The 20,545-nt window shown below is 39.2% G+C and overlaps 1 protein-coding gene and 1 non-coding gene across 2 annotated transcripts in view; both read right to left on the minus strand.

Annotated features, from left to right (window-relative positions):
* The window catches only part of jmy (junction mediating and regulatory protein, p53 cofactor), a 116,644-nt gene that overhangs the window by 16,083 nt on the left and 80,016 nt on the right, over nucleotides 1-20,545 (minus strand). The window contains exons 7-8 of the mRNA XM_072596183.1: nucleotides 7,238-7,324; nucleotides 1,393-1,485 (exon numbers count right to left, since the gene is read on the minus strand). Coding sequence (XP_072452284.1) covers nucleotides 1,393-1,485; nucleotides 7,238-7,324 — 180 coding nt within the window. The remainder of the gene's footprint in view (nucleotides 1-1,392; nucleotides 1,486-7,237; nucleotides 7,325-20,545) is intronic.
* Nucleotides 6,849-6,951, minus strand: LOC140453550 (U6 spliceosomal RNA). Its single transcript, XR_011952428.1, has one exon. It is a non-coding gene; the product is annotated as a U6 spliceosomal RNA (small nuclear RNA).

The following is a 20,545-nucleotide window of genomic DNA, read 5'->3' on the forward strand; positions in this document are numbered from 1 at the left end:
ACTAATGCTCAGTTTGAGTTTTCCTGGGCCTCTGAGCTCATTATACTTTGGTTCAAACTTAACAGTGTTGAACTCCAAAGTGAAGGGAGAATAATGGCTTTGATATCAAGGCAGTATTTGACCAAATGTGGCATCAAGAAACCTGAATTACAAAATGTACTGAGTAACTCACCTTCTGACTTCCAAACTCCTTCCACCATTTGAAAGGTGCAAGTCAGACTACTTACCGATCACATGTAAAAGCGTAGCTCAAACACCAAAATGCTTGACATGATTGAGGACAAAGCTACCTGCTTGTTCGGAATCCATCCACTACCTTAAATGTTCACCTCACCATGACTGCTCAATTCATTAATAAGATACACTTCAGAAAACTGCTAGGCCTCATTGACAACATCGTTAAACCTGCAACCTCCATCATCCAATAACAGAAGGGCAGAAGACACACTGAAACATTACCACCTACAAGACCTGCACCTAGCCACATACAATCCTGACTTAAAACCATAACTGCCCTTTTTTTTCCACTGTCACTAGGCAAAAATCCTGGAATCCTTTCCTAACAAACTGAGAGTGTAACTACAGAAGGAATACAGAAATTCACAGCAACATGGAAAATAGGAGCAGGTATAGGCCATTCAGCCCTGCTCTGCCATTCAATATGATCATAGCTGATCATCCAATTCAGTACATGTTCCTGATTTTTTCCCCATACCCTTTGATTCCTTTAGCCTAAAAGAATAATATTAATCTTCTTTTTGAAAACATTTCAATATCTCGATCTCAACTACTTTCTGTGCTAGAGAATTCCATTGTCTCACCACTTTCAGGGTGAAGAAATATCTCCTCATCTCAATGTTAAATTCCATATCCTTAAATGGTGATGCTTGTTTCTAGATTCCCTGGTCATTGGGAACATGTTTTTTGTGCTTATACCGTCCAGTCCTGTTAAAATTCTATAGGTTTCTGTGAGATCCCCTCTTATCCTTCTAAATTCCAATAAATATAATCTTTACTCATCCAATCACACATTTCAGGTTTGGCTTAAGGAGGCAACTATCATCTTCTCAACTGCAATTAGGGGTGGACAATGAATGTTAATGAGGCGCACACACCATGAAAGAACAAACAAAATATACTGTGTGGGATGTGATATGCACAGTGATACCACTGCAATCAAAGTCAAAGTCAGTCAGTCAATGGAAGTAGTCTCCTTTCCTTCTTTACCCTAGATGAACAATTGTGTGTGAAGAACATATGTTATACAGAATAAGAACTTCACAATTACCAACACTATTAGTTGTGTTGCCATATTAAAAACCAGAAATTAAAGATGCTTGAGAGAAGAGTGCAATACAGTCAAATACTTCTTTATGCTCATGCTCTCCTCACCTGTTTAAAGTTACGGAGCCTGTCCAATGTTTTCTGTCGCTCTTGGCTAACCCATTTACTGTTTTTCTCTTCCTCTTGTTGCTGATTACGCATCTGAAACAAACCAATGCACAAATGTATAACACAGAGCTCAGACAATAAGCAGAAATTTACTCATCACATAATCCAATCCACAACTCCTAAAATAATCTTACTAGTATATATGTCACTGAACCTGATCTTTAAATCCTGAAGAGCTTTTCTAAAAACAAGAAAAATGCTTTGAAATAGAATTTTTGTTCAAGATGATGAAAGTTCATGAACTAAGGAAGAGGCCTGTCTCTATAGAAGTAGAAAAAGGCTTGGTTTAGCACTCATCATCAGCATGAGCCACACTGAATTCAAATAAAATCTCACTGTCTTCAGAGTAAAATAGCATCAGTTCTCCCCACAGAATACGTCAGAAATGCACTGATGGGACATTCTTCCCTTTTTAAAAACAGCCAAGCTATGAATGTCTTGACTGTGAGCTGCCAATTTAACACAATTAAGATTCAATTATGGGAATTCTTCAACAAAACCATTTTAGTTAGTAGACTACGGAGATTCTTATTCCATTTGCCTAGGTTGATTTTGAACCAGAGACACGCTAACAAGATAGCTGTTTTTGGATTAGCAATCTGGAAACTTGGTCAAATGATTTAAAATTCCATAATTGGAATTTAAATTCAATTTGATAAAGTCTGGAGTTTTAAAAAAAATAAGCATCAGTAATGGTGACAACACTACTGGATTTTTTAATAACGTTTAAATTATTTTTAAAAATAGCTTTGACTTGATTAAGGAAGTAGGAATTTAATTATATTATGGTTTGACCGTAATTATCAAAGTTTCTGCAAGTGCTACATGGCTAGGTCAAAAATAGGGTTGATGATTTTATTTGCTGTTCTATGGCTCAAGCCAATGCTTACTTAAACTGAAAATGTTTTTGAAACAAACACAGCTATACATTAAAATGTTTCAGATCTGTAATGTAAATTAATAGGCATATCTGTATCAGTTTATGTGACTATTTTGAGTTTTAATTTATTTCAGGTATCAACAGTTACTGTGGAAGCACATTTGATTCTTGTAGGGAAAGGATACTGATATTTTCCCAAAGTTCCAGTAACATCTGAGCCATTTGAGATTAAAGTTAACCATTAGGAGGTGACACTAATATGTCTGGTATGCTGTATACAATTATTCATTGCTGCCATTCTTGACTTTGATAATATTTTTGGAATTCGTAAACTAATAGGGACTAGCTGTTACAAATGGAACTACCTTATAAAATGACTGGTGTGTCAAAGAATGAATGTGATGTTCAGTAAGAAGCAATGTCATTAAGTTGACTGTTACAATGAAAGAAACCAATCAGGAATGGACACATATTGTTTAGCCAATCAACTGACTATAAACTGTTATTGCACTTTCATGCACCAATGGTGATACTCCACCGATGATACTACGCTCAGGAGAATAGTGAATTTTGAGGATGATCCTGAGTGACTTCAGGGGGATAGTGACAAGTTGGCCAAATGGGCAGACATCTGACAGATGAGTTTCAATGGAGAGAAACGTGAGATAACACATTTTGACAGAAGAAACAGAAACAAAACAGGCTCAAATGGTAGAACTTTTAGGGGAGAACAGGAGCTGGGTTATCTTGAGGTTCATGTACAGGATTCTCTGATGGTGGTCAGACAGGCTGAAGGAGTTGTTCAGAAGGTTTATGAGATCTTTGGGTTTATAAGTAGAGGATTAGAGTACAAAAGCAAGGAGGTGATGCCATACCTCTACAAGTCATTGGTCAGATCACATTTAGAGTATTGTGTTCAGTTCTGGACATCTTATTTAAGGAAGGATGTCAGAGCCTGGAGAGAGTTCAAAGGAGATTTACAAGAATAATTACAGGAATGAGGAATTTTAGATGCCAGGAAAAATGACAGAAATTGAACTTATTCTCTTTGGAGTAGAGAGGAGACAATATTCAGGTATTCAGTATTATAATTACGATTTTAACACAGTAAAGAAGGATATTCTGTTTCCACAAGTTGGTAGTAACTAGGGGTTGCAATTTCAAGATCATCAGCAAGACAACTAAGAGTGAGAGGAGAAGAAATATGTAATTATTAGGATTTGGAGTGTGCTACCTGGGAGAGTTGTGGAGGTGAATTGCATAGGCGGTTTCAAAATGAGTTTGTTATATATTTGAAAGTGATGAAGTTAGAGAGCTACAGAGATAGGGCCAGAGAATGGGACTAGCTGGGTAGCTCTTTTAGGAGTTGCGCAGCTACATAGGTCAAACGGCCTTCTTCTGTAATGTAAAACTCTACAATTCTAATAAGACACTTGGAGTTCAAGATGTCTCTGATCATGCATGGTAGCAATATATAGTTAAGATTAACAAGGTCAGGCACTTAGAGGTTTGATGCACAAGGAGGAACATGGAAGACAGACAAGACCACCTGTCAGTAGAACAAACAAGAGACCTTAAAGCGACTTACATCCAGTCAAAACAGAGTTGCTATCTGACATCCCACTATAAACTATAAAACTACTGCTTTTACTAGGTATCATTATTTTGTTTTTGTAATAAAGTTATGAAGAATTCTACAAAACTTGTGAAAAATATTTGTTCAAAGTTTGAGAAGATTTGTAGCTCGGGTGCTCGTTGTTGTGGTTCTGTTCACCAAGCTGGGAATTTGTGTTGCAGACGTTTTGTCCCCTGTCTAGGTGACATCCTCAGTGCTTGGGAGCCTCCTGTGAAGCATTTCTGTGAGGTTTCCTCCGGCATTTATAGTGGTTTGTCTCTGCCGCTTCCGGTTGTCAGTTCCAGCTGTCCGCTGCAGTGGCCGGTATATTGGGTCCAGGTTGATGTGTTTGTTGATCGAATCTGTGGATGAGTGCCATGCCTCTAGGAATTCCCTGGCTGTTCTCTGTTTGGCTTGTCCTATAACAGCTGGAACTGACAACCGGAAGGGGCAGAGACAAACCACTACAAATGCCGGAGGAAAGATCACAGAAGCACTTCACAGGAGGCTCCCAAGCACTGAGGATGTCACCTAGACAGGAGACGAAACGTCTGCAACATATATTCCCAGCTCGGCAAACAGAACCACAACAAAAATATCTGTCCTTACGTTGTGTCATGTAACTAATCAGGTCTAATGAACTTTAGTTGGCTCTTTTGAAAGTCAATCAAAATTAGAATTCACATAGGTCTTACAATTAAAGTTGAAGTGTATCCCAAAATCTTATACAACTGTTCCAGGACCCATCAGTAAAATTCTTTAGGTGAAAAACAGTCTATGATCTTTATCCAGTCTGGTCTCCAGATTCACAGCAATTTGACTGCCTCTTAACTAACTTTTGAAATGGCAAGGAAGCAACACAGTTATAGCTCAACATATTATAGAATTGTTACAGCGCAGAGACCATTCAGCCCATTGTGCCTGCACCTGTTCTATTACCTAATAGCAATCTTCTTCCTTTTTCCTACATCCCTGCCTTCCATTTTGATCCAAATCATCATGCAATGACCTTTTGAATGCCTCAAATTGAACTTGCTTCTACCACATTTCCAGGCAGTCGATTCCATTTTTTAACTACTTGCTGTGAGAAAAGTCTCTGCTACACATCACTCTTGCTTCATTTGCATATCGCTTTAAATTTATGCCTTTTCTTTTTCCTTATATGGGAGTACGGGAGCTTTTCCTCATCTACTCTGACCAGCCCTCTCATGTTTTTGAAAATCACCATCAATCTCCTCTCAGCCTTCTTCTCTCCAAGGAAAACAGGCCCAACTTTTTTGATCTATTCTTATAACAAAGTTTTTCATTAATGGAACTATCCTTGTAGAACTCACATTCTTAAGGGCAATTAGGGATGACTAATAGATTTTTTTAGTGACATTCACATCTCATGAATGGACAAAAAACAAAGTAAGCTAACTTAATTTTTTGTAATGGGAATAAGTTAAGCAGCATTTCAGTCTTTTAAACAGTTTTGGAACAAATTTATTACTCATCTGTCATTTCATGTTTAGATGTTAAATTTAACTGGTCCATCTAGTTGTTTTAATTTCAAGTAGCACAGGGCAGATACACAGCAGATTAAGTGAAGGATAAAACCCTCCTTGCTGTTTTCTCAACTCAAAATTTGGAACAACTTGCATCAATTTTGCACCTTTAAAGGAAGTAAAATGGTCCAGGATGCTTCACAGGAGTGTTAGCAAACAACATGACACCAAGCCATATCAAGCTCCCACACTAGAGGTGTGACATTTCACCTCCCACATTAAATTTTGAACAACCTGCCAGTTTCAAATCCGTAACCCATCACAGCCCCAAGGAACAATCTGGAAAAATCTACTCCAAACAATTAAAACTGCAATCCTACAAACACTCACAAAGATTGCACCTGCATTTTATTTCTTTAAGATCATGCAAACAAATGTATCTTTGCCATACATATTAACATTTTCAAAATTTTTCTTCAGTAGCATAGAGTAGCAGTGAGAATGAAGAAAAGCTATTTCCTAATCAACCTATTATGATGCTCTGGAGCAGGCAAGACTTCAACCAAGTTATTCTAGTGCAGAGTTACACTACCACTGTTCCACAAGCACCCGCTACTCAAAAGAAGATATTTTTCTAATTAACCTGTTCAGAGATGTTATTACAGAAGAACCTCCATTACCCGAACGAGATGGGCAAGCACTATTTCGTTAGGTTAACTGATTTCCTCTGGGGCTCGGAATTTTCTGTTAAGTATGCTTCCCGTTTAGGAGACTAGGCAGCAGCATACCGTGTGCCAGCTCCCGCCTGCACCCCTCCCAAGCCCGTCCAACCTCGCACCCCCCCGTCAATCCCCCCAACCCCGCCCCCTTTCATTCCCACCCACCGGCTGACTCACCCCCTTCCCCACCCCAGACTGGACTCCAACAGTAAGACTCCTGCTGCCTTTGTGGGGCAAGTCTCCAAAAAGCGCGTGCGCACACACACACAACTGCAACCCTTTGACAAGTTCCACCTCTGCCCTGTCCAGGATAATGCTGGAGAGATTATCTGTGGAAGGGGGTTTAGAGTTCACCCCTATGTAGAACTCCAGGGAAAAAGTGTGGGAGGAGAGGGAGAGGGCAGGAGGTCAATCATTTGGAGACGGTGCCTGGGCTCCGATCCATGTCCAGGACTGTTCTCGGCAGCACTTCAGTGAGCCAAGTTCGTTTTTTATCATTGTAGCTGTAACCAAAAGACGCTACCAGGGTTGAAACAGCTCTTGGATGTAATGTTTCCATCGGGACCTTGAGATCTCCTTCCGATAATCCAAAATTCGGATAATTGATATTTGGATAATCAAGGTTCCTTTGTATACACTGCCAAAGCAGCTGGGACTTCAACCAGGTGTCCTAGCTCAGAGGTAGGACACTTCTACTGCACCATCAGAATCCTTCAAACTTGCATGTTATCTTTACGAAGAGGCCATGCTAATCTCTGTATCCTTCCAATTTTAGTATATGTTCTGCCAAAGGAGCACAGGACAACATTCCTGGCAGCTGCACGTGCATGCTTGCAGTGATAACAAGAACACAAATAGCAGAACAGTTTTAATCCATTGACCTCTGGATAATGGGCTCAGCACACTCCTGCTACGCCATGTGTGCCGATATATTTTCTAAATTAACTGAATGCAGATGCGATTACACATCCTTGGAACAGGTAGGACTTGAACCCAGGTCTTTTGGCACAGAAGTAAGGATTCTATCACTGCACCACAAGAGCGCCTACTACACAGAGAATATTACAATGACAATTTAACACACCTGCTTTATAGCATGATGACTCCTGTACTCCTCTTCATTTTGTCTGTGCTGCTTCATCTTGTCTTTATGGCTTTCGATACAGATTTCCTATAATATTGAACATTAAGGAAAAATGAATAAGAAACTAAAGATCCGATCCTAAGTAATCTAAACTAATACCTTCAAAGACATTGTGTTATGCAATCTTTAGGAAGGAAGAGGATTCTAATATAAATATCTTGCTTGAAGCAATGGTCTTTATCTTGGAAATTCCTTTAGCTGTAAATAAGAACGAATATCAATATGTATGAGGCAATCACAAAACCAGCAATGCTTAAAGCAACAAATCAAAAGGGATTAACTTTAATATTTATACAGATTTTCTTTTAAAATCTGGCGGACCTAATTACAAAGCTAACAAGCCATTAGCAAAACTACAACTGAGAGAAACATTTCTATTTCACAAAGCAATGCAACAGATAACGGAGAGATGTGGAAGAATTTCATCAATCAGCTGATCTAATAATCTACAGTGAGGTGAGAAATTGATTCAGCTTGCAAATCTTTGCCAGATCTTGGACATAAGAGTAGAAGTAAGCCATTCAACCCATAAAAAAGCTTCACCATTAAATGAGGTCAGTGCTGATGGTAATCCTTAACTCCATTTTTCTGCCTCCCTGCGCACCCCCCCATAACCTTTGATACCTTTACTCAATTAAAAATCTGCCTCACCTTGAATACAGAGGGCCTCAATTATCCGAAGAATAAGGGCAGGGAGTATTTTGTTTGGTTAATCGAATGTCAGATAACATAGTTTAGCCAAGCATCTGGACTTTGCCACCTTGCCAGATAATCCAATATTTGGATAATCGAATGCCAGATAATCAAGGTTCCTCTGTATACTTAATGGCCCACTCTTGACAGCCCTCTGTGGTAAAGAATTCAACAGATTTAATACCCTGAGGAAAGTTCCTCATCTCTTAAATGGGTGATTCCTTACTCTGACATTATGCTTTCTCATCCTAGCCTCTCCCACAAAGAGAACAACCTTTCAGCACATACCCTATCCAAACACCTAAGAATCTTGTATGCTTCAGTAAGATCTCCTCTCATTCTTCTAAGGGGTAGTTGAGGTCGCTGTAGTCCTAATGAATAATAGGGCTGCTCTCTCGAGACAGAGAGAGAGAGATGACTGGTGGGGATTCAAACTGAGAGTCACCATACCCTAACCAAGGGGAGAGGGTGAGAAGGAGAATCCTTCATTGTAACGTCAGCCAGTGAGGGAATTGAACCAACACTGTTCGCATCACAAACTAGCTGTCCAGCAACTAAACTAATTAACCCCCTCAACTCCGAAGTGTATGGGCCCAAACTATTCAATCTCTCTTCAAAAGAAAATTCTTTCATACCCAGAGTCAACCATGTGAAACTTCTCTGGATAGCCTCCAACACCAGTATATATTTCCTTTGATAAGGGGGCCGAAAGAATTCACAATATTCTAGATGTGATCTGATTAGTGCCTCGTACATTGTAGATAGACTTCCATATTTTTTATACTCAATTTCCTTTGCCTTCCCTATTACATGCAGAACTTGGAAGTTTTATTATTTTTGTATAAAGATCCACAAATCCCTCTGTGTTGCAGCTTTTTGCAGTCTTTATCTATTTGTTATATTCAGCTCTTCTACTCTTCCTGCCAAAGTGCATAAGCTTACATTTTCCTTCACTATAACCCCTACCACAAGGTTTTTGTCCACTTACTTGATCTGACAGACCCCTGCAGACACTTTGTGCTATGCTCATCATTTGCCATCCCATGTTATTTTTGTGTCAACAGCAAACTTGGTAATAAACACATACACTTCCCTCATCCAAATCATTCATATATATTCTAAAGTACTGTTGCCCTGGTACAGACCCATGTGGCACTCTACTAGTTACCAGCTGCTATCCTGAAAATGCCCTCCTTATCACAATTTCTACTTTCTTTTATTTAGCCAATCTCTATTCTAATATTCTACCCCCAATACACGGGCTCTTACCTTACTCAGTAATATTACATGCAACACTTTATCAAATGCCTTTTGGAATTCCAACTGTATTAGATCTATTGATTCCCCTTTATCTATCCTGCTTATCAACTATTCAAAGAATTATAATAAATTTGTCAACTAGGTTTTCCACTTCAGGTGCCATGCTGACTTTGCTAGATTATAAATCTGTGTAACTTCGCAACTACATCCTTTATTATAGACTAACATTTTCCAATGACTGATATTTACCTAACTGGTCTCCATTGATTCTTTTAAATAACAGTGTTACATGAGCAGTTTTCCAATCCACTGCGACTCTTCCAGAATCATGTGAATCCATTATCTCTGTAACGACTCCCTTTAATATCCTCAGCCACAATTATCAGTCCTGGAGACTATTCATTCATCAGTTTCCTTATTTTTCTTCTCTATTGACTCTTATTACATTCATTTCCTCCCTACCTTTTGCCCCTTAATTTAGTAATTTTGGAATGTTGTTAAAGTCTTCTATCATGAAGACTGACGCAAATACTTACTTATTCAATTCCCCTGCCATTTCTGGTTTCCATTGTCATTTCCCCAGCAAGCTTTTCAATTTGGCTTCTCACTTCCTTTTATATATTTTTTTAAAAATCTCTAAGTCTGTTCTTATATTATTTGCTAGTTTGCCCTTATTTTTTTCTTCTCCTCAATTTTTTTGATCAGCCTCTTCTGGCATTTAAAACTTGTCTAATTCTCCTGGCTATTAATCTTTATTGCATCCTGTTTTTTTTCAAATTGATACTATCTTCAACTACTTTGGTTAACCACGGTAGGCTTATCCCTTCCTAGAATCCTCTTTCTTCACAGGGATATATCTTTCTTAAGAGGCATGAATTATTTTGTGAAATATGTGCCATTGTTCATAAACTGCCTTTGCTTCTAAAACCCTTTACTAGTTCACTCCAGCCAACTCTTCCCTTATTCCTTTGTAATTAGTCTTATTTAAGTTTAGCTCAGTTGAATCTAACTCAAGCTTCTCACTTTCAAACTGAAAACCAAATTCTACGATGTTATAGTCACTATGTCAAAGGGGATCTTTTACTCTGAGATAGTTTATTAAACCTGCCTCATTACACACTACCAGATTTAAAACAGTCTTGCCCTTGGTTGGATTGGCAATATTTGTTCTAGAAAACTGTCTCAAACATACTCAATAAATTCATCTTCTGCTAATTTGATTGTCCAAATCACAAGAAATTTAAAATCACCCAAGATTACTGTAATGCCATATTTACACATCTTTAATATCACCTGGGTTACACTCTATCTACAGTATAGCTACCACAGAACAGTTAAAAAACCTATAAAACTACTTCCACCAGTGTCTTCATCCCCTTGTTATTTTTTAAATTCCACCCATATGAAAACTACAGACTCCAATAAAGACCATTTCTTACTATTATGCTTCTACAATATCATAATAAGAAAGCTACATTATCACCTATTCCTTCCTGCCTGTCCTTTTGAAAAGTAACATTCTTACCTTTGATTTCCTTATAACTATATCACTTTATTGGCTTAAGATCATACCCATTAAGGAGACAAAAGTGCAAACACAAAAGACACATCAATATTTATATCAACAAAATGGATTTCTATATTCAGAAAGTAACCCTTAGCTACATGAAAGACATCCAGAATGTCTCAAATAAAATCTTTTTAAACTGCCATTACATCTTGTGACTGGAAACAAACATTTCCTCACAGAATGTGTCAAATTTTAACCTAAAAGAAATGAGTACAGGTGAGACAGAGGATCAAAGTTTGAAAAATCTATTTGTGTACACAAATCTGCATCTGTTACCCCCACTTCTGGCTTTAAACAAGCTAAATACTTTATCAACAGCCAACCCAATTAAGCAGCAGAGGTTGGCCATTTGGTCCGTCAGGTCTGCTCTGGCCATTCAATAAGATCATGGCTGACCTTTCCATGGGTTCAGCTCTTTTTACCTACCTGCTCACTATAATCCTTAATTCTTTTACAGTTCAAAAATCTATCTTAGCCTTAAGAACAATGAGGTAGCCTCAACTGCGTCACTGGTCACAGAATTCCACAGATTCACAAACCTTTGGTTGGAAAATCATAGAATCCCTACAGTGTGGAAACAGGCCATTCAGCACTGCAAGTCCACACTGACCCTCTGAAGAGCAACCCACCCAGACCCAATCCCATATGACTTGACATTTACCCCTAACTAATGCACATAACTTACACATCTCTGAACACTATGGGCAATTTTAGCACAGCCAATTCACCTAATCTGCACATTTTTGGATTTTGGGAGGAAACCGGACTACTTGGAGGAAACCCATGCAGACACGGGAAGAACATGCAAGCTCCACACAGTCAGTCACCCAAGGCTGGATTCAAACCCGGATCCCTGACACTATGAGGCAGCAGTGCTAACCACTGAGCCACCGTGCTCCTTAACTCAATCCATTTTTTTTTTGAGACAATGCCCCCTAGTTCTAGTGGAAATAACCTCCCTGCTTCTATCTTATCTATCCCCTTCATAATTTTGTGAGATTCTTACAAGATCGCCCCTCATTCTTCTAAATTCCAATGAGTATGGTCCCATTTTACTTAATCTCACCTCAAAAACCAACCCTCAATTCCGGAATTAACCTAGTGAACCTCCTCTGTACCACCTCCAGTGCATCCTCTCTCAAGTAAAGAGACCAAAATTGTACATAGATTTCTAGATGTGGCCTCATCAGCACCCTATAAAGCTGCAGCATAACCTCCTTATTTTTAAATCTCATCTCTCTAGCAATGAAGGGCAACATTCCATTTGGCTTCTTAATTACCTGCAAACCAAATTTTTGTGATTCATCTACAAGGATAGTCAGGTTCCTCTGCACATCAGCATACTGTAATTTTTCATCATTTAAATATAGTCCACTTTGCTGTTATTCCTACCAATATGGATGACCTCACATTTACCAACATTGTACTTCATCTGCCAGACCCTTGCCACTCAACATATCTATATTCCTCTCAAGACTTTCAATGCCCTCTGCATATTTTGCTCTACCACTCTTCTTAGTGTCATCTGTGAACTTTGACAAATTACACTTGGTCCCTTACTCCAAATCATCTATGTAAATTGCAAGTTATTGCAGTCCCAACACTGATCCTGCAGATATACCAATAGCCATTGATTGCCAACTAGAAAAAACACCCATTTATGCCCACTCTTTGCTTTCTGTTAGTTAACCAATCTTCTATCCATGTTAATACATTACCTGTAACACCATGCACCTTTATCTTGTGCAGCAGCCTTTGCGTGGCACCTTGTTGAACGCCTTCTGGAAATCCAGATACACCACATCCACCAGTTCCCCAATGTCCACCACACTCAATGTCCTCAAAGAATTCGATAAGTTAGTTAAACATGACCTGTCTTTCATGGACTCTGCCTGATGGGACAATTTCTATCCAGATGTCTAGCTATTTCTTCCTTGATTATAGATTCAATCATGTCCTCATTACAGAAGGTAAGATAACTGGCTGATAGTTACACGCCTTTTGTCTACCTCTGTTTCAACAGTGACGACATTTGCTGTTTTCCAATCTGCTGGAACTGCCCAGAGGCGAGTGAAATTTCGTGATACATTGTGTAGACAAGTTTCCTTATTATTTTAGCAGCTTCATCAAAAAAATGACTTGGTGAAATCAATGCAATGTCTTTACATCTATCTTAAGTGCTGACCTGAGAGATTTCAATATCAGGCACCTCCACTGATCTTCCCCGCCACACCGAAAATCTCCGATCTCAACACAGCATTTCCCGAACCCTTTCCGAATTATAAGGGTTCCCATGATGAGGCCTCCCATCTCCCTTGACCACCACCTGAGATTGCCCCGATGACTCTCCAACTTGGACATTTATCCCATACTTCTCTTCCAATCAAGGTATCAGATTCAATTTCCAACACTACACACTCATAATTTTCATTACCTCCTGCCAGATTTACCGATTGTTAGATATTCTGTATGTGGGTCAATAATTACCTGGCCTGTCCTCCTGCCCCATTCAGGTTTCCAATCTTCCCTTTGGACTCAGCAGTTCACTCAACCGACACTCTTGTTCATCCCCAGTCTCCACACACCATTCTTCCCATAGTCGTACCTTCACTGATTGGCTTGTCACTGAACTGGATGACCAGTCCATCAATAGTGTTTACAGGCTAGAAAGCGTCTATGACATAATTTCCTTGTTGCAGAGCTATACTACATAATATGTAGGTGAATCCATAATTACAGATTTCCCCATGACTTTTCCATTGACCACACTGGTTTGTCTCTGCAAGTTCGTGCCACATAAAGAAGTGAAACGAAGAAAAGGGAACAAATGGCAAAGGAAAAATTAGAAATGCACAGAATAAACAATTTGATAAACTGAGAAACTAATTAACCAGGAAACAGAAATTAGACAGCAATAGAATCTTAGATTAAGTTTGTTTGAAAGTAAAGGCCTAAAACAGGAAACCATCTCATATGGTTTGTTAAAATGGGGGAAAAAAAACAGCAAATGCTGGAAATTTAAAGAAAAGAAATTGTTGGAGAAACTCAAGAGGTCTGACAGCATCTGTGGAGAGAATGCAGAATCAACACTTCAGGTCGAGTAACCCTTCTTTGGACCCGAATTTCGCCACATATTTCTGTTTTTGATTCACATGGTTTGTTGTTGCATTCTCATTTTATGGACACTGGAAAACAGAAATAAAGTTAAATGAAGAAGAATGTTGGACAACGATAATGGAAGTGTGATATCCATAAATTAAGAACTGTGAAATGAAGTATGTACTTCACAGTAAGAAAAATGTACCAATTCTGAATAGTTGTGCTAATGTCTTTCAGGCACATCCTTAACACTTGCAATATGAAGTTTCAATTTCTCTTATGGAATTCTGCTTTGATTAAACAAAAATTAAAAATGTTTTCAAGATTATGAAGGCATAGAACGGGCCACTTGCAGTGGTAATTGGGATTCAGAGAAGAGAACACATATATAACTAAATTAGGATAAGAGAATTATTTTAAACAAATAGTGCTGAGACACTATGGAATGCATATTTAATAACCGAGATCAAATCAACATTCATAAATAGTTTTTAGTTGAACACACAAATATGAACAGAGTAAGCTAATGAGTTTGGAACAGCTGCGCACGTGGAGAACTCACACAAGCATGGATTGGCAGATCTAAACAGTGTGCTCCTGTGTCCTACTTTCTATGCCATTTCATGTCATATTCCATCATTTGTAGCAGAACCTTCTTAAACAGTATATGATTTTTAAAAATAAAATGGCTTCCAATGAAGATTAGTATTGGACATAAAAAGGTTAACCTGAGTCATACAGTCCACATTCAATAAGAGCAGCATATTTCCTTCCTTAAGGAAACTAAGGTGCTGTTTGCTTTATTACATCTACGTCACAAGTCACTTTCACTGATACGTGCCTTTTGTTTCTACTTTCTTTAGAAAATTAATTCAAATTTATAAAATGCTATGTTGGAATCTAAACTTGCACTTCTCATAATCATGTCAGAATCCTGACATAGTGTGCACATTTCAATTTGCAATTTCAAAATTTGATTTTTTTTTAAAGAAAGCTGACATTGCCAAAAACAGCTTCTTATAAATGAAGTGTCTGGATAGGGAGACCCATGGAATGTCACAACTGAAGATCCAAAGTGAATGTCAAACAACTTCAAAGGGAGAAAGAGGCAAGAGAAAGTAGACTGGATTGTGATTTTGTGTGACTACAAAGGTTACAAGGGGCTGATGACCCCTAACAAGCCAAACTCTTTGCCTAATAGACTGTCTCAACTGTAGACATAGTTTGTGGTGCTCCTTTAGAAGGGTACATGAGGACAAGGGTTTAAAAAGCCAGCTTCAATTCCACTGGCGTCTGCTAGTGTGATTGAACGTTCTCACATGCACCATCCTAGGTTTGAGCATTCGCATGCTCTGAAAGTCATAGTTGAAGAACTACCTCCCTAAGCCATACACGTGAAACAGAAAAATAGATTTTTTTTTAGATTAGATTACTTATAGCGTGGAAACAAGCCCTTCGGCTCAACAAGTCCACACCGACACTCTGAAAAGCAACCCACCCATACCCATTCCCCTACATTTACCCCTTTACCTAACACTACGAGCAATTTAGCATAGCCAATTCACCTAACCTGCACATTTTTAGACTGTGGGAGGAAACTGGAGTACCCGGAGGAAACCTGGAGGAGACACGGGGACAGTTGCCTGAGGTGGGAATTGAACCCAGGTCTCTGGCGCTGTGAGGCAGCAGTGCTAAACACTGTGCCACCGTGTCGCCTTAGATACCAACTCGCAAACTGGACAAGAAATAGAACAATAAAAGAGCTCAGTTTAACCCAGAATTCTGGAATTTACTCAGAATCAGAACTGCAGAACCTCAACTGGTTATCTCCACTGCATGCGCTGCAACATTCAACTATAAGCTCTTCACGAACCGTCCAGAGACAGATCCTTTTTAATCACAAAATTGTTTCAAACTTAGTAATTATCAACCTTGATTCTAGAAAACCTGGTTAAATTTGCTCCTTTTAAAATCTGGGAAAAATATATCCACAAGGGAGGGATCCAGTTTTTAAAAGCTAATTTTGTTAAGACCAAGCAAGGTAAATAAAGAGAGGAGCCAGTTCATCCTTCCCCACCTGGGTGATTGAAGTTTGAGGCTTCACATCTGGAAAGGTTAACAAAGTGGACAGTAAAGTGGCATAACAAATTGCAGCTCATCTGGGATCTGGTCGTATCACACACTTTAGATTACAAGTCTAATTAGCCATCACAGGGTATGCAAAGTATAATCATTTTCCAATGTTTAATTAATGAAACAAAGACGTTGTCTTCGTAATAATACAATCAGATTGATTCTGTCCTTGAGCATGAGAAACTGATTATTTATATTCTTAGTGGAAACTTCTTGTACAAAAGATATTTGGCTAAAATTTTCTCAAGTAAATTGCCCTTTAAGTTGCTTGGAACTTGTACTTTACAGACCAGTTTGTCAGTGCAAAATACTTCAGCTTCATATCAGGGAAAACCTTGCTTTATCACTCAGGAATGAGCATCTCGAGGAAGCAGCAATGAATCACTTTTGCTTTGCATTTGTTTCACTACATTCACACACTGCCATGCAAACTTTAAATAGTTTCCAGGTTTGATCAGATATGTTCTAAGCTTTATTTTTAAACTGTTGTGTGTTGGCAATGAGTCAAGTGCTAGTTGGCTTTCAATAACAAAAATAATTTCAAACACCACATGGAATACCAGTGAATGTGCGCCTGACGTGACTTACTTGGTTAAAAAGCTGAATTCATGTCGCAACTTGGCTCAGTTATCTACACAGCACTTTAAGTACCTACTAGTCTCAAACTAGTACATGCAACTATTATTGAGCTGCAAGTTCCTTGTTGTGGATGTTCAGATTTGTTGTTATTAATTTATGTAATTAATTGTCAACACCATGATGCAGTTAAATGTCTGCACGGTACATTTCTTAAACCTTTTCATAGAAAACAGAAAATCATTTATAATGCTAAAGCTTTCTCTTCCCATGCACAAAATTCCAATCAGTACTATATACAAATTCAGAATTTTGTCAGTATTATATACAAACTCAAAAGTTATATGTGTCTCTTGTACATTACAGTATAATTCAATTGAAGTCTATCAATCTGAGAAAGGAATCTAAAATCTATCTGCACTTTAATATTTATATATAGCACTTCAAATTTCTTCTTAATTACTGGGTGCACACCTTAGATCTTTTGAGAATTCTTAGTTATAACCTTTTAACTTGATTGATTTCAAGAAGCTAGAAGTTCAGGCTGCAGTTGTTGCCCATGCAAATGCAGAGGATGCACTCACTGCAATGCATGCAACATCACCGAATTCCGCCAGTAACTTTGCAATAATAACTTTTGTTTTCATTCAAGGCATGTGGGCTTCATTGACTGGGCCAATATTTATTGTCTATTCCTAGTTACATTTGAGAAAGTGCTAGTGAGCAGCCTTCTTGAACTATTGCAGTCTACTTGTAGATATTCTCACAATGACATCAGGGAGGGAGTTCCAGCAATCTGATCCATTGACATTGAAGTAATGATTGAGTGTGGTTCGGTGGAGAACTTGCATGCTGTGGTGTCCCCATCTAGTTGCTGCCAAGTCCTTCTGTATTTTGATGTATTCTGTATTTTTCTGTATTCTGCATGTTTGGAAGTTGCTTTTAAGGGGCCTTGGTGAATTTCAACAGCATTTCTTGCAGGTGGTACACACTGCTGCGACTGTGTCAAAGGTAAAGAGAGTAAAAGACTGAGGATGTGGTGCCAATCAAGCAGACTGCTTTGTCCTGGATGGTACCAAGCTTCGTGAGTGTTGTAAGAGCTGCACTCATCCAGGTAAGTGGGGAGTATTCCATCATACTTCTGACTTGCTTTTCAAATGGAGGATTCCTAGTCTCTGACTGCTTTTGTAGCTACAGTATTTATATGAATTGTATAATTCAGTATCTGTTCAACAGCAATGCTCAGGATGTTCACAGTTGGGGAAATCAGTGATGGTAATACTATTAAATGTTATGGGGTAATGATTAATTTTTTTTTGTAGATAATCATTCCCTGGCACACGAATGGCATAAGTATTACTTGCCACTCACCCAGCCCAAGTTGGGTTATTGTCCAGGTCTTTTATCATGAACTGTTTCAGTGCCTGAGGAGTTGCGAATGGCACTGAACACTAGGCAATCATCAGCATGCACACTCACTCACTCCTAACCTTATGTTGGAAGATCATTCATGAAGTAGCTGAAGAGGTCTGCGCCTAGGACAACACCCTGTGGAACTCCTGCAGCTATGTTCTGCAGTGGGAATGACTAACCTCTAATAATCATAATCAGATACTCTTGGGCTAGATATAACACCAACGGGATTACAGGGTGACCTGGACAAGTTAGGTGAGTGGGCAGATGCATGGCAGATGCAGTTTAATGTGGATAAATGTCTGGTTATCCACTTTGGTGGCAAGAACAGGAAGGCAGATTACTACCTCAATGGTATCAAATTAGGTAAAGGGGCTGTTCAGAGAGATCTGGGTGTTCTTGTCCACCAGTCAATGAAGGCAAGCATGCAGGTACAGCAGGTCGTGAAGAAGGCTAATAGCATGCTGGCCTTCATAACAAGAGGGATTGAGTATAGAAGCAAAGAGGTGCTTCTGCAGCTGTACAGGGCCCTGGTGAGACCACACCTGGAGTACTGTGTACAGTTCTGGTCTCCAAATTTGAGGAATGACATTCTGGCTATCGAGGGAGTGCAGCGTAGGTTCACGAGGTTAATTCCTGGAATGGCAGGATTGCCTTACACGGAAAGACTGAAGCGACTGGGCTTGTATACCCTTGAGTTTAGAAGACTGAGAGGGGATCTGATTGAAACGTATAGGATTATGAAAGGACTGGACACTCTGGCAGGAGGGAACATATTTCCGTTGATGGGGGAGTGCCGAACCAGAGGACACAACTTAAAAATACGGGGTAGACCATTTAGGACAGAGATGAGGAGAAACTACTTCACCCAGAGAGTGGTGGCTGTGTGGAATGCTCTGCCCCAGAGGGCAGTGGAGGCCCAGTCTCTGGATTCATTTAAGAAAGGATTGGATAGAGCTCTTAAAGATAGTGGAGTCAAGGGGTATGGAGATAAGGCTGGAACAGGATACTGATTAGGAATGATCAGCCATGATCATATTGAATGGCGGTGCAGGCTCGAAGGGCAGAATGGCCTACTCCTGCATCTATTGTCTATTGTCTATTGAGTGGGGATTTAGCCCCCTAATTCCCAGAGACTTGAATTTTGCTGGAGCACCTTGGTAGCACACTCGGTCAGATGTGGCCTCTCATCTCATCTATGGAATGCACCCCTTTTGTCAATATTTGAACCAAGGCTATTATTAGGTCAGGAGCTGAATGGCCCCAGCAGAACCGAAACTGAGTGCCAGTAAGCAGGTTGCTAAGCAAGTGTTGCCTCAAGGAACTACCAATGATCCCTTCCCATAGTTTATTAATGATCAAGAGTGGATTGATTGGGCAGTAATTGGCCAGATTGGATTTGTCCTGTTTTGTGTGCCTAGGCAATACCTGCACAATTTTCCACATTGACAGGTATATGCCAGTGTTGTAGCTATATTAGCTGCGACAAGCTCAGGATCACAAATCTTTGATACTATTGCTGAATGCTGTCAAGGCCCATAGCAATTGCAATATCAAGTGGCTTCAGCCATTTCTTGATATCACATGGAGTGAATCAAATTGGCTGAAGACTGGCCTCTGTTGTGAGAATTACGCCAAGATGGATCACTCATTGGGCTCTTCTGGCTCAAAATGGTTACAAAAGTTTATTGCACGAATGTGCTGGGTTTCCCCCTTCACTGAGGTTAGGGATATTTGTGGAGCCTCCTCCAAAGAGTTGCTGAACTATTTACCACCATTCAGTTTTGGGAAACATTAGAAGCAATTATTCAAAAAGAAAATTGTCACGTGGGAAAAGGTGAGTTTATTTACAGGAGTCAGTGTGGATTTTTAAGGGAAAATCTAATTTGTCATTTTGTTTTTTGGAAAGATAACCCAGAAGCCTGACGAGGGAAAAGTTGATGTGGTGTACCTGGACTTCCAAAAGGCATTTGATAAGAGTGCCACACAAAAAGCATGTGAGGAATATTATAGATCATGGAATTAAAAAGGCAGAGGAGAAATGTGGAAACAGGATTAGCTGATGGCTATATTATGACACTGTGGTAAACACTTCTGCTAATGAAACCAAGCACACAGAAAAGCTGACCTTGCCTCATTAAAGTATGAGTGACAGAGAACTACCCAAACGCCTCTATTTAACAAAAAAATCAATTTTATTCTTTAATTCTAAAGTGAACATTAAACAACTATTTATAGCTCTAAGCCTCCCTTCTCTCAAAGGTTTGTTATCTACCTCCCACTGTATAACAAAAATACTGATCCAATAAAGCCCCTATTAAATTTACAGCAACTCAATTTTCAAATCCAGACAGTAGCTGTCAACTCTGGTGTCAATATTCCTCTCTTCGTAGATCACCCTGAATCGGCTTCTGTTTTCAGCTGCAAACATGTTTCAGACTAAAAGGTACCTTTGATAGAGTGTGTGGTGAATAGCAGTCTTTCAAATGGCAGATGGTGCCCGT

The sequence above is a fragment of the Chiloscyllium punctatum genome, chromosome 2, assembly GCF_047496795.1.
Source record: "Chiloscyllium punctatum isolate Juve2018m chromosome 2, sChiPun1.3, whole genome shotgun sequence".
NCBI lineage: Eukaryota > Metazoa > Chordata > Chondrichthyes > Orectolobiformes > Hemiscylliidae > Chiloscyllium > Chiloscyllium punctatum.